The sequence below is a fragment of the Macaca fascicularis genome, chromosome 12, assembly GCF_037993035.2.
Source record: "Macaca fascicularis isolate 582-1 chromosome 12, T2T-MFA8v1.1".
NCBI lineage: Eukaryota > Metazoa > Chordata > Mammalia > Primates > Cercopithecidae > Macaca > Macaca fascicularis.
In genome coordinates, this window is record NC_088386.1 from 11,602,819 (window position 1) to 11,617,844 (window position 15,026).

At 37.9% G+C, this 15,026-nt stretch overlaps 1 protein-coding gene across 5 annotated transcripts in view; it reads right to left on the bottom strand.

Moving 5' to 3' along the window:
• Positions 1 to 15,026, bottom strand: part of EPB41L5 (erythrocyte membrane protein band 4.1 like 5) — a 169,427-nt gene that overhangs the window by 32,235 nt on the left and 122,166 nt on the right. For 4 of the 5 annotated variants that reach the window (XM_074008827.1, XM_015431975.3, XM_015431974.3 and 1 more), the window contains 2 exons: positions 4,465 to 4,593; positions 1,298 to 1,362 (listed from right to left, as the gene is read on the bottom strand). In XM_074008827.1, coding sequence (XP_073864928.1) covers positions 1,298 to 1,362; positions 4,465 to 4,593 — 194 coding nt within the window. Of the gene's footprint in view, positions 1 to 1,297; positions 1,363 to 2,887; positions 3,158 to 4,464; positions 4,594 to 15,026 lie in introns of those variants that run through there. The other variant, XM_065525372.2, reaches the window with a different exon arrangement.

A 15,026-nucleotide genomic window follows, 5' to 3' on the forward strand; every position in this document is an offset into this window, starting at 1 on the left:
ATCTCGGCTCACTGCAACCTCCACCTCCTGGGTTCAAGCGATTCTCCTATCTTGGCCTCCCCAGTAGCTGGGATTACACCATGCCCAGCTAATTTCTGTATTTTTTAGTAGAGACGGGGTTTCACCATATTGGTCAGGCTGGTCTCGAACTCCTGACCTCAGGTGGTCCAGCCGCCTCAGCCTCCCAAAGTGTTGGGATTACAGGCGTGAGCCACCGTGCCTGGCCTTTTTTTTTTTTTTTTTTTTTTAAAAAAAAGGTCTCACTCTGTCACTCAGAATGAAGTGCAGTGGTGCGATCATAGCTCACTGCAGCCTCAAACTCCTGGGCTCATGAAATTGTCCCTCTTAGGTCTCCTGAGTCGCTAGGACAACAGCAGGGATCACCATGCCCAGCTAATTTTTTATTTTTAATTGTAGAGACAGGGTCTCACTATGCTGCCCAGGCCAATCTCAAACTGCTGGCCTCAAGTGATCCTCCAGCCTTGACATCTGAAAGTGCTGGGATTACAGGTCTGAGACACTGTGCCTGGTAATCAGAATTAGTTACAAGGTCAAGTTTTAATTCTAGCTTTACCCTGATCACCAATTGGTACTTTTGTTGAGTACTAACTATTACATAAAGTGCTATATACTATGCATGCTATGTGCAGTGCTATGTTGATTACGGTATCTGGAACTGAGTATGATTAATCATAAAAACCCTTGACTGACTACGTTTTGAATAATAAAGAAACAGCATTTATTTGATCAACATATTTTAACATCAAGCACAGAACATTAGATTCACAGTGGTGAAGAAAATCAATTGCCATAAAGCATGGAATAAAAGCCTAACTAACAAGACAAATAAATGGCAAAATACTCATTAAAGAGAAGAAGGGCAGAAGAGACTTGGAGGGAGAAGCAAAGAAAGTTACTCAGCTACTGTGAGAACCCATGGCAAGTAAGTTGATAAAAACAAGGCCATTGTGATAACAGGATGACACCAAAGTTTACTGTAAGAGAATAATACACACTCCTTACCAGGTAACTGAAAAGATTATACATATCTTTAAGATGGTTTCTGCTCTGTTGGTTTGAATCAGTTGAAGATAAATGGGAATGTTGGGAGAATAATCAGGAACATCTTCAAATATAAAACTAGGTACTAAGTGGTCTGTAACAGATACAATAAAGTGAATTCAAGCTATCTTTCAGACAGACATCCTGAAACCATGTGGTGATAGACTGAGAAGAAAAAAAAGACAAAAAAGGTAGATAAGAACATCAATTTAATTCAGTCTATCCAGAACTGTACCTGTTTGTGGCAGCATCCTGAACATTGGCATTTTTATGACTTAATAAGCTATCTTCTTTCGTAACCTAAGAAAATGAAATATTAAAGAAAAGTAAATCTTTGTTGAGGATACTAAAGTAACAAAAAATTTACATTTCTTTCTGGTAAAAATAGAAACTTCAGTTTGCTTCAATTAAAATTAGAGGTAATCATACCTTATCTATGGAAATATCAGCAGTGCACCTAGTACAAGCCTACCCCATACCTAAATTAATAATCAAAGATTCATTTTTTATTTTGTATACAAATTCATACGATCTTACTAGATGGTTCTCAATAATGCACCCATGTTTTATTTTTTTAGAGATAGAGTCTCACTCTGTCCCCCAGGCTGGAGTGCAGTGGTGCAATCTCAGCTCACTGCAACCTCTGCCTCCCAGGTTCAAGTGAGTCTCCTGCCTCAGCCTCCCGAGTAGCTGGGACTACAGGTGTGCACCACCACACCTGGCTAATTTTTGTATTTTTAGTAGAGACAGGGTTTCACCATGTTGGTCAGGCTGGTCTTGAACTCCTGATGTCAAGTGATCCACCTGCGTGGCCTCCCAAAGTGGTGGGATTAGAGGCAGGAGCCACCACACCTAGCATCAATAATGCACCCATTTTTTTTAAAAAAAAAGTACAGTTCAATAATTTTTTTTTAAATGGCATACAAGTATTTAACCAACATAGCATTTCCACTATCTCCCCTACTCCCCACCTCAATATTCCCTTGAGGCTTCCCACATAATCCCATGAAAAAAAATCCTTATTCGAGGTAAACAATGATCTATACTTTATACAGTTTCACATAACTGGAATCACAGTACCTATCCTTTGCGTCTGCTTCTTTAGAGCAGCATGGAGATGTCTTTGAGATTCACTCATGTTGTGTAAGTCACTAATTCATTCCTTTTTATTCAGAGAGACATTTCATTGTATAGATACATCACAATTATCTGTTTTCCATGAGCATTTGGATTTTTTCCAGTTTTTAGCTATTTTGTATAAAGTTGCTAAGAACATTCATGTACTAACATCTGTGTTAACCTGAGTTTTGATTTCTCTTGGACAAATATCTAAGAATGTAATTGCTGGGTTAGGTGATATGTGTATGTTTAATGCATTGCCAAACTCTTTTAAAGTGTTTATACCATTTTATGTTCTTACCAGCAACGTATGTGCACAGCAGGAGCTCCATCATCACCAACACAGGGATAGTCAGTGTTTAATTTTAGTTATTTCAGTGGACATGCCTTTCATCATTAATTATGATGTAGATTTTGTTCTTAAATGCTCTTTATCAAGCTGAAGGAGTTCCATTCTCTTGCTAGTTTGCTGAGAGTTTTTATCATGAACAGGTGTTGAATTTTGTGAAATGCTTTTTCTACGTGAATTGAGACAATTTTATGTATTTTTTAATATGGTGAACTATCTTGGGTTTTGAATGATAAACCAACATTTTCCCCAAGATAAACCATACTTGGTCATGATGTATGATCCTACTTATAAACTGTTGAGTATATTTTGTTAAGAACTTTTAAGTTAATGTTCATGAGGAGTACTGGTCTGTGGTTTCTTGTCATTTTTTTTCTGGTTTTGCTATTGGGGTGACACTAGTCTCATAAAATGAACTGGGAAGCGTTCCTTCCTCTTTTTGAAGAACTTTGTGTAGAACTGCTAATATTTCTTCTATAAATGTTTAGTAGATTTCACAGTGAAGGTATTTGATCCTGGATTTCTCTTCATGAGAAGGTCTTTTCATTGTAAAATCAAATCCCTTTAACTTTAGGCAACTCATGTTATTTCTCTCTTCTTCAAGTCAAGAAAGATCCAAAATGATAACTGAAATGTAAGGTAATGATTTCTTAGTCCATTCAAGCTGCTCTAACAAAACACCATAATCTGGGTGGCATATAAATAACAAATATTTATTCCTTGCAGTTTAGGGGGCTGAGAAACCAAAGATTATGGCACTGGCAGATTTAGTGTCTGGTGAGGGTCCATTCCTCACAGATGGTGTCTTCTCACTGCATCCTCACATGACTGAAGGGTTAAACAAGTTCCCTCCAGCCTCTTTTATAAGAGCACTAAGCCCACTCTTGGGGGCTGTGCCAAAGGCCCCATGTGTTAATACCATGGCTTTGGGGATTAGGTTTCAACATACAAAATTTTGAGGGGCGATGCAACCATTCAGACCATAGCAAATGATAACTATTACTACTACCACTACTATAACTATCAAGGGTCAACACTTTCTAAATGCTCATTATGTGCCAGGCACTATTCCAGGTCCTTTAATTATCTTATTTCACCTTTACAACCCACCTTAAGGTAGTTACTACCACTATCCTATTTTATACAAAATTAAACTGAGGTTCACAGAAATTAACTAACTTGCCCAAGTCACAAAGCTAGTAAGTGGTAGAATAGAAATAGGATTCTAGAGTCAATACTATTATATTTTATATGTAAATATTTTATATTTATATTCTGGGGAGAAAATGGATAAAGAACATGAACAATATTCCTAAAGTCCACTCAGGTCTCTTCAAGGCTTGAATCTCAGGACAGGATGGGTAAAGTGCATCTTCTCAATAACAGGTAAATTTGAAATCCTAGTTGACAACTGACTTAGTGAGGCAGGCTTCTGCCCTGGTTTTAGGACAGAATGTAAGTTTGAAAGTCACGGAGAGCCAAGCAAAAGCTGATTTTGAGAGCAAGGCTGCTGCATCCCTCACGGGAGCTGGTCCCTACTCACTCCATCCTTCACCATGTCACAGCCAACTCTTCAGCTTGTACCTCACTCTTTTTGCTAATTACATAAACATATTGCCAAACTGAGGGTAGATGGGTTGTGGGGAATAGTGGATGGATAAAGACAGACCTAGAATCATAGATTTAATACTGAAATAAGCCTTTAAAAATCACAAGGCTTTCTGGCTATCAAAGTGGCAAAAATTGAAGGCTCACTTCTATACAAATTTGGCTTTTTTAGCCTTCATTTCCCCCTGAGCATCTTTACTCTTATTTTTTAAACCCCTGACTGCGCCCTTAAACTAGCTTGATTAGAATTTAGAGTTGGGGAAGGCAACTCTCTACATTCCACACTCTTTTCACTTCACCAGGGCTGTCTATCAAAGGCAGCTTACCTTATGCACTGCTTCTACTTGAGCCTTCAAAATGTTACTCTTGAAGTCAGGAGGAACTCTCATGGCATTCAGTCCTGGGTTCTCAATGACATTATTAAGGCATTTTTCAGTCAACTTCACCACTTCTTCCTAGATATTTTAAAAATATACTGTAATCAGCTGTGATGCATTATAGTTATATGGAAATAGGAAACAGACTGATGAAAGCTCATCTTCAATCAGGAAATCATGTGTCTTAAGCAGTCATATCTTCAGGCATAAGCAACTCTTATAATCATCTATCTGTGAAGAGCTCCGGATTTAAAGGGAACAGCCTCTGTAGGGCCTAACCTAAAATTGTAGCAAACTCTAACCCAAAGGGCAAATCTGGCCAACCACCTGTTGCATAAAAACAGTTTACTGGAGTTCAGCCATATTCATTCCTCTGTGCTGCTTTCACGCTATACAATTGGCAGAGCTAAGTAGCTGTGAAAGAGACTACGAGGTTCTCAAAGACTAAAATATTTACTATCTGGTTCTTTACCGAAATAATCTGCCAACCTTTCCTCAAGAGAACAGTCTTCATGCCCTACTTTTCATCTTTCAGCTCAAAAATACTAGTTGCTAAAGGTCACATATGCCTTAATTGTACCGACTGTCCTCGCTGAGTGCAGTTGAGATTCTGTTCCTTTATGCTTTTAAAACAAATTACTGGCCGGGCGCGGTGGCTCGAGCCTGTAACCCCAGCACTTTGGGAGGCCGAGGCGGGCGGATCACGAGGTCAGGAGATCAAGACCATCCTGGCTAATACGGTGAAACCCCGTTTCTACTAAAAAATACAAAAAACTAGCCGGGCGAGGTGGCGGGCGCCTGTAGTCCGAGCTACTCTGGAGGCTGAGGCAGGAGAATGGCGTAAACTGGGGAGGCGGAGCTTGCAGTGAGCTGAGATACCGCCACTGCACTCCAGCCTGGGCGACAGAGCGAGACTCTGTCTCAAAAACAAAACAAACAAAAAAAAATTACTGCTCATCAAAGAACAAGAAAAACTGATTCCTGAAATAAAATTTGAAGATAAAGAACATTCTGGATTGCCTCAGGTGATTAAGGAGAGGAAAGTAATCGAAAAATCTATAGATCTTGATATGGCATAAATCCTAAAGGATTTCAAAGACATAGGTCAAGAGAAAACCAAAGTCTGGAAGGGGATAATGAAGGAGACAAATAAATAATATAAATGTATTTATTACCACTGAATGATACACTTAAAAATGGTAAAGATGGTAAATTAGATATGTATATTTTTACCTAGATTTTTGTGGTTTTTTTTTTGTATTTAAAGAGAAAGCAGAGAGACTAAGTTGCAGAGAGGAGGAGGGATGAAGAAAGAAGAATCCTGACAACTCCTAGAATCACGGCATCTCAAAGTTGGAAGGAACAACAGTCCGTCCAACCACCAAAATACTTCAAGAGGTGGGTAATTTTTAGTCTTAGCCTAAGAAACGTCGCACACTGGACAACGTGCTACTTCCTTGGTCAGATGACTGTTAGGAAACACTTTCCTGTGTTAAGGTCAAATGTGCATACCTCTAACGTATTCACTGACCTTAACTCTTCTCTGAGGCCATTAAAAAGCAAGTCACATTAATTCCTCTTTCACATAATAGCTCTTATATCTAAAGATGGTTAACAGGCTCCCTCCTGAGATTTCTGCGTGGCAATCGTCTAGCTAGTACTCCCAAGTTGTAGTTCAGTTTCAAGACCCTTCACCATACAGATCCTTCTCTTCTCAAACTGCCACTTTTCTATATCATTTTTAGAGTGCTATCCAGAAATGAAAAAAAATAGTTGAACCTCCCCTTTTGAACCCTTTGAGTTAATACAATATAGCTCTTTTGCAGCTGATTCATACTTCATTTACATATTCTTACTTTTAAAATACATGCTGCTGTAATATTCTAATCCCCTACCCTAGCCCTGTACTTATGATGATTTGTCAAAGTCTATGTTCTTAAACCCAGTCTGTCATTCCAATCTATCCAAGTCTTCATGGATCCTGATTTTGTCTTTCAAAAACTGTACTTCCCAGCTGTTATCCGAAAATTCAATTAGCATAAGAGACCTGGGAAAGAAAGTGGTCACTAGAGATGGCCATTTGCAATATTAACTTCTGTGGGAGTTAGACAGGGCTAAAGTTTCCTGAGGGCCAAGAACTTGTCATTCGTCTGTGAATTCCACACAGTATTTATTATTTTATCTTACAAAAAGCAGACGATAAACACATTTTTAGAACTGAACCAACAGTACATAAGGCATGTCAGATGACTGTATAAATCCTGCATAATGCAGGCGGGATGTGATCCCTCTACTATGGGCTCTTACAACACTGTCAACTTTGCTGTCAGTAGTGCTAGTCTGAGTCTTCAGTAATCTTAAGGTTGCTGGCTAAGACATTCTCAGTTCTTAGGGCAAGTCAACCAACACATCATGCTTTACTTTAGAATGATGCATTTTTATTTTCAGTAGGTTTTCTTCCTAAAATTACTTTAGTCAGGCTGACGTTAAGATTAATTTGCATTCCTTAAGCAAACAAAAACTGTTGACAGTAGAGGTAGCAAAATCAACCTTTATTAAAAATGCATCACATTAATAAAACATGAATCAATTTTTTCACAATACAGGTTGTACATCCCTTTTCCAAAGTGCTTGGGACTAAAAGTATTTCAGATTTTGTATTTTTTCAGATTATGGGATATATGCCTTACACTTACTGGTTGAACATTCCTAATACGAAAATCCAAAATAAAAAATGCTCCAATGAGCATGTCCTTTGAGCATCACATCAGTGCTCAAAATGTATTAGATTCTGGGTCATTTTGAATTTTAAATTTTCAGATCAGGGGGCTCAACCTCTACTCAAGTTGACTAGAGTTAAGGCAAGGTAGTCAGATGTCCTTTATTAGTAGTACAATACTGAATTCTTCCTTCTATTCTTTAAAAAAATCTTATTTTTTAAAAAATTTTTATGGGTACATAGTACTTATATATATTTATGGGGACATAAGATATGTAGATACAGGCATACAATGTGTAACAATCACATCAGGGTAAATGGAGTATCCATCACCTGAAACATTTATCATTTCTTTGTGTACAAACATTCCAATTATACTCTTTTACTTATTTTCAAATGTACATTAAGTTATTGACTGTAGTCACCCTGTTAACGCTATCAAATGCTAGATCTTATCCATTCTATCACTCTAACTATACCTTTGTACCCATTAACCATACCCACTTTCCCCCACACCCTCCATACTACCCTTCCCATCTGGTAACCATCAATCTACTCTCTATCTCCACAAGTTTAATTCTTTGTTTTTGGCTCCCACAAATGAGTGAGAACATACGAAGTTTGTCTTTCTGTTCCTGGCTTCTCTTAACATAACGTCCTCCAGTTCCATCCAGGTTGCTGCAAATGATAGGATCTCATTCTTTCTTATGGCCGAATAGTACTTCATTGTATGTACCAGATTTTCTTCATCCATTCATCTGCTGATAGATATTTAGGTTGATTACAAATTTTGGCTGTTGTGAACAGTGCTGCAATAAACATGGGAGTGCAGATATCTCTTCGATATACTGATTTCCTTTCTTTTGGGCACACATCTAGCAGTGGGACTGCTAGACCATATGATAGTTCCATTTTTGGGTTTTTGAGGCACTCTGTACTTGCTGTACTAATTTACATTCCCACCAACAGTGTACAAGGGTTCCTTTCTCTCCACATCCTCGTCAGCGTTCATTATTGCCTGTCTTTTGGATAAAAGCCATTATAACTGGGGTGAGATGATATCACACTGTAGTTTTGATTAGCATTTCTCTGATGATCAGTGATGTTGAGCACCTTTTCATAAACTTGTTTGCCATTTGTATGTCTTCTTTTGAGAAATGTCTATTCAGATTTTTTGCCCATTTTAAAATCAGATTATTAGATTTTTTTTCCTATTGAGTTGTCTGAGCTCCTTATATATTCTGGTTATTAGTCCATTGTCAGATGGGTAACTTGCAGATATTTCCTACCATTCTGTGGGTCATCTCTTCACTTTGTTGATTGTTTCCTTTGCTGTGCAGGAACTTTTTAACTTGATGTGATCTCATTTGTCTATTTTTGCTTTGGTTGCCTATGCTTTTGGGATATTATTCAAGAAATCTTTGCATAGACCAATGTTTTGGAGAGTTTCTCCAATATTTTCTTTTAGTAGTTTCATAGTTTGAGGTCTTAGATGTAAGTCTTTAATCCGTTTTGATTTGATTTTTGTATATGGCCAGAGATAGAAGTCAAGTTTCATTCTTCTGCATATGGAAATCCAGTTTTCCTAGCACCATTTATTGAAGAAGACTGTCCTTTCTCCAGTGTATGTTCTTGGCACCTTTGTCAAAAGTAAGTTCACTGAAGATGTATGGATTTATTTCTGGGTTCTCTATTCTGTTACATCGGTCTATGTGTCTGTTTTTATGCTAATACCTTGAGTTTTGGTAACTATAGCTCTGTAGTATAATTTCAAGTCAGGTACTATGAGTTCTCCAGTTTTTTCTTTTTTCTCAGGACGGCTTTGGCTATTCTGAGTGTTTTGGGGTTCCATATAAATTTTAGAATTTTTTTTCTACTTCTGTGAAGAATATCATTGGTATTTTGATAGGGATTAAATTGAATTGGCAAACTGCTTTAGGAAGTATGGACATTTTATCAATACTGACTCTTCTATTCCATGAACATGGAATATCTTTCAAATTTTGTGTCCTCTTTGATATCTCATACCGTTATTTTATAGTTTTCATTGTAGAAATCTTTCACTTCTTTGATTATTTTTATTCTTAGGTATTTCCTTATATTTGTGGCTATTGTAAATGGGATTACTTTCTTGATTTTTTCTTCAGTTTGTTTGCTGTTGGCATATAGAAATGCTACTGATTTTTGTATGTTGATCTGTATCCTGCAACTTTACTGAATTTATCAGTTCTGTTTTTCCTTTTCTTTAGGTTTTTCCAAATATAAAATAATATCATCTGATGATAATCTGAATTCTTCCTTTCCAATTTAGATGCCCTTTATTTGATTCTCTTGTCTGATTGCTCTAGCTAGGTCTTCCAGTACTACACTGAATAACAGTGGTGAAAGTGGGCATCCCTGCTTTTTTCCAGATCTTAAAGGAGGCTTTCAGGTATGATACTAGCTGTGGGTCTGTCATAACATGACTTTTAGTGTGTTGAGGTATATTCCATCTATACCCAGTTTTTTTACAGTTTTTTTTTTTTTTAAATCACAAAGGGATATTGAACTTTATCAAATGCTTTTTCAGCATCAGTTGAAATGATCATATGGTTTTTGTCCTTCATTCTGCTGATATAAGGTATCACCTTGATTGATTTACATATGCTAACCCATCCTTATTACATCCTGGGATAAATCCCACTTGGACATGATGACTTATCTTTTTAATATGTTGTTGAATTCAGTTTGCTAGTATTTTATTGAAGATTTTTGCATCAATATGCATTGGAGATACTGGTCTGTAGTTTTCCTTTTTTGAGGTATCTTTGGTTTTGTTATCAGAGTAATACTGATCTCATAAAATGAATTTGGAAATATTCTTTCCTCCTCTATTTTTTGGAACAGTTTGAGTAGGACAGGTATTAGTTCTTTAAATATTTGGTAAAATTCAGCAGTGAAGCCATCAGGTCCTGGGCTTTTCTTTGCTGGGAGTCTTTTTATTACAGCTTCGATCTTGTTACTTGTTATTGGTCAATTCAGGTTTTGGATTTCTTCTTGGATCAGTCCTGGTAGGCTGCATGTGTCTAGGAATTCATCCATTTCTTCAATGTTTTCCAATTTATTGGCATATAGTTGCTCATACTAATCTCTAATGATCCTTCAATTTTTGCAGTATCAGTTATAAGTCTCCTTTTTCATCTACAATTTTATTTAATTGAGTCTTCTTTTTCCTTAATCTGGCCAAAGGTTTGTCCATTTTATCTTTTCACAAAACAACTTTTTGTTTCATTGATCTTTTGTATTTTCTTCATTTCAATTTCATTTATTTCTGCTCTGATCTTTATTATTTCTTTTCTTCTATTAATTTTGGATTTAGTTTGCTCTTGCTTTTCTAGTTCCTTAAGATGCATCAGTAGGCTGTTTATCTGAAGTTGTTCTACTTTTGTGATGTAGGCCCTTATTGCTATAAACTTCCTTCAGTACTGCTTTTGCTGTATCCCATAGATTTTAGTATGTTTTGCTTCCATTTTCATTTGTTTCAAGAAATTAAAAAATTTCCTTACTTCTTCATTGACCCACTGGTCATTTGGAAGCATACTGTTTGATTTCCATGTGTTTGTACAGTTTCCAAAGTTTCTCTGTTATTGATTTCTAGGTTTATTCCATGTGGCCAGAGAAGATACTGGAAATGATTTCAGTTTTTTTGAATGTTCAAGACTTGTTTTGTGACCTAACATATGGTCTATCCTTGAGAATAATCTGTGTGCTGAGGACAAGAATGTATATTCTGCTGCCACTAGATAAAATGTTCTATTAGGTCCATTGGTCTATACTGATTAAATCCAATTTTTGAGTTAATTTTTCTGGATTATCTATCCTTTACTGAATGTGGGGTGAATTCTCCAGCTACAGTTGTATTGAGGTGTATCTCTCTGTAGCTCTGATAATATTTGCTCTATATATCTGGGTACTCCAGTTTAGGTGCATATATTATTTATAATGTTATATCCTTTTGCTGAATTGACCATTTATCAATATATAATGTCCTTCTTTGTCTCTTTTTATGGTTTTTGTCTCAAAATCAATTTTATCTAATATAAATAACCTGTTCTTTTTTGGTTTCCATTTGCATGGAATATCTTTTTCCATCCCTTTATTTTCAGTCTTTAGGTGTCTTTATAGGTAAAATGTGCATCTTGTAGGCAGCTGATTGCTGGGGCTTTTTTTTTTTTTTTTTTTTTAAATCCATTTAGCCACTCTGTGTTTTGATTGGAGAGTTTAGTTCATTTACATTCAATATTATTATTGATAAGTAAGGATTTACTACTGCCATTTTGTTACCTGTTTTCTGCTTGTTTTGTGGTCTTCTCTTCCTTCTTGCCTGCCTGCCTTTTTGTGAAGGGTGCTTTTCTCTGGTGGTATGTTTAAATTTCTTGCTTTTTATTTCTTTGTGCAACTGTTGTAGGCTTTTTGATTTGAGGTTACCATGAGGCTTGCAAATATCATCTTGTAACATGTTATTTTAAACTGATGACAACACTGATAGCAAAAAAAAAAAAAATTAACAAGCAAAGAGAAAATAAAAACTCTATACTTTAACTTCAAACCGCACCCACCCCCTACTTTTTAACTTCTTGTTGTTTCTATTTATAGCTTATTATGTCTAGAAAAGTTGTTGTAGTTATATTTTTGATAGTCTTTTAGCCTTTCTACTCAAGATATGAGTAGTTTATACACAATTTCAGTGTTATAATATTCTGTATTTGTTAGTGTACATGTGATTACCAGTGAGTTGTGTACCTTCAGATGATTATCTTATTGTTCATTAACATCTTTTCCTTTCAGTCTGAAGAACTCCCTTCAGCATTTCTTATAAGACAGAAATCCCTCAGCTTTTGTTTGTCTGGGAAAGTATTTCTCCTTCATGTTTGAAGAATATCTTCAAACATGGATATACTATTTTAGGATAAAAATTTTTACTTCACTTTAAATATGTCATGCCACTCTGTCCTGGCCTGTAAGGTTTCTGCTGAAAAGTCTGCTTCCAGACGTGCTGAAGCACTCTTGTATGTTCTTTGTTTCTTTTATCTTGCTGTTTTTAGGATCCTTTATTTAACATTGACATTTGGGAGTTTGATTATTCAATATCTTGAGGTAGTCCTATTTGGGTTACTTCTGCTTGACGTTCTATATCCTCCTTGTACTTGAATATTGATATCTTTCTCTAGGTTTGGGGAGTTCTCTGTTATTATCCCTTTGAATAAACTTTCTATCACATCTCTTTACCTCCTCTTTAAGGCCAATAACTCTTTGATTTGTCCTTCTGAAGCTATATTCTAGATTTTCTAGGAATGCCTCACTTTTTTCTTATTTTGTCTCCTCTGACTGTATTTTCAAACAGCCTGTCTTCAAGCTCACTAATTCTTTCTGCTGCTTGATCAATTCTGTGGCTGAGAGACTCTGATGCATTCTTCACTATATCAATTGAATTTTTCAGCTGTAGGATTCCTGTTGATTTTTTAAAATTATCTCAATCTCTTTGTTAAATGTATCTGATAGGATTCTGCATTCCTTTTCTGTGTTATCTTGAATTTCACTGAGTTTCCTCAAAACAGCTATTTGAATTATCTGCCTGAAAGGTCACATATCTCTGTCAATCTGGGATTGGTCACTGGTGCCTTATTTAGTTTGTTTGGTGAGATCATGTTTTCCTGGATGATCTTGGATGCTTGTTGACGTCTGGGCATTAAAGAGTTGGATATTTATTGTAATCTCTGTAGTCTGGGCTGTTTGTACCCATCTGTCTTGAGAAGGTGTTCTAGTTATTCAAAGGGAATTGAATATTGTGATATAAGTTTTTGGTCACTTCAGCTGTATCTGCATTAGGGGGAACCCCATGCCCAGTAAGGCTGTGACTTCTTGCAGACTTGTTGAGATATAGCCTTGGTGGTCTTGGGTAAGATCCGGGAGAATTCCCTGGATTACCTGGCAGAGTCTCTTGTTCTCTTCCCTCACTTTCTCCCATACAGTCTCTCTCTTCTCAGTGAGCTGCATGGAGTTGGGGAAGAAATGACACAGGCACCCCTGTGGCTACCCACTGACACTGTGCTGAGTCAGACCTGAAGCCAGTACAGTACTGGGTCTCACCCAAGGTATGTGGTGACTACTGCCTGGCCAACACTGACAGTTATTCAAGGCCCAAAGTTTCTTTCGTCAGCAAGTGGTGAATCCAGTCAGACTTGTGCCTTTCTCTTTGGGACCGCAGGTTCCCTTCTGGCTCAGGGCTGGTTCAGAAATGCCGTCTAAGGAGCTAAGGCCTGGAGTTGGGAACTGTAGGAATCTACTCAGTACTTTATTTTACCATGACTGAGCTGTTACTCAAGTTGCAAGACAAAGTTCTTTTGATTCTTCCCTCTCCTCTCCTCAAGCAGAAGGTGTCTGCCCATGGCCACCACAGCTGAAAATGCCCTGGGTCACACCTGAAGCCATCATGGTACCAGGTCTTGCCCAAGGCCTGTGGCAAGTACTACCTGGAAACCACTGACCCAAGGGTTCTTTTGTCAGCAGGTGACAGATTCTGCCAGGACTGGGTCCTTTCCCTCAAGACAGCAGGTTCCCTTCCAGCCCATGGTATGTCTAGAAATGTAATTGGGAGGTAGGCGCCTGAAATGGAGGCTTTAGGACTCTGCTTGGTGCTTTATTTTATTGTGGCTACACTCGTATCCAAGCTGCAAGACAAAGTCTTCTTTACTCTTCCCTCACCTTTCCTTAAGTGGAAAAAGTAAACTGCACTGCCTGGGACTGGGAGAGGGTGATGCAAGCATTCCTTTGGCTACTCCAGCTAGTATCTTTCTAGGTCATGTGTACCCCAGGTCCACTGGCTCTGAGCCCAGCACAGTACTGGGATGTGCCCAGGAACTGTAGTCCTTGTGGCCTAGACTATCTTTCAAATTTATTTAGGACCCTATAGCACTTTTGCCCACAGCGGTGGGCTAGCCGGAACTCAGATTCCAATCGCTGGGATGGATGATTCTTCTCTGGCTAGAATTGTTCTAAATGCAGCCTCTGTGGGCACCAGCGAAATTCTGCCCTGTGCTGCTTTCCCTTCTGACAGACCAACACTGAGTTCCAATACAAAGTGCCATAGTCACTGTGCTCTCCCTCCCCCAAGCACAGATTCTCTCAGGGCCACCCTCCTCCATAGGGGAGGGGTGGCATCAGCAATTCAAGACTGTCTTTCCTGCCCTTTTCAGTGCCTCTTTCCTTGGTGTAATGTTAAAACCAGGTACTATGATGGTTCACCTGATTTCTGGTTCTTATGAAGGTGCTTTCTTGTATGGAGAGCTATTTAATTTGGTGTTCCTGCAGCGAGGATGATCACTGGAGGGTTATATTTGCCCACCTTGCTCCATCTCCCTCCTTCCTTCTATTCTTGTCTGGCATAGAGTAAACCCTCACTGAATATTGTTATTCTTCCTAGCTACATGATCCCCCAAATGTTCCTTGATGGCACACTGTCCTTCACCTAAAGTGCTCCTTTACTCTCCTATCCTGAACCCACACTCCTCCTCATCTATTCAAGGCTTCAAAACTAATGCAGTAGACACTCTGCCTCAGAGGATCAGTTACATTATAGCAAGATATGCAGGACATTTTACAAAAGAAACAAGTAGCTGTTCAATAGATTTCCATGAACTCTGAGCACAGCCAACAATCCCTGCCCCACCTCCTCCCTACCCCAAGTTTTACCAGACTTCATTCTTTAGGGTCATTGCAGTCTTCCACTAAATTTCCACTAGTTATTAATCAA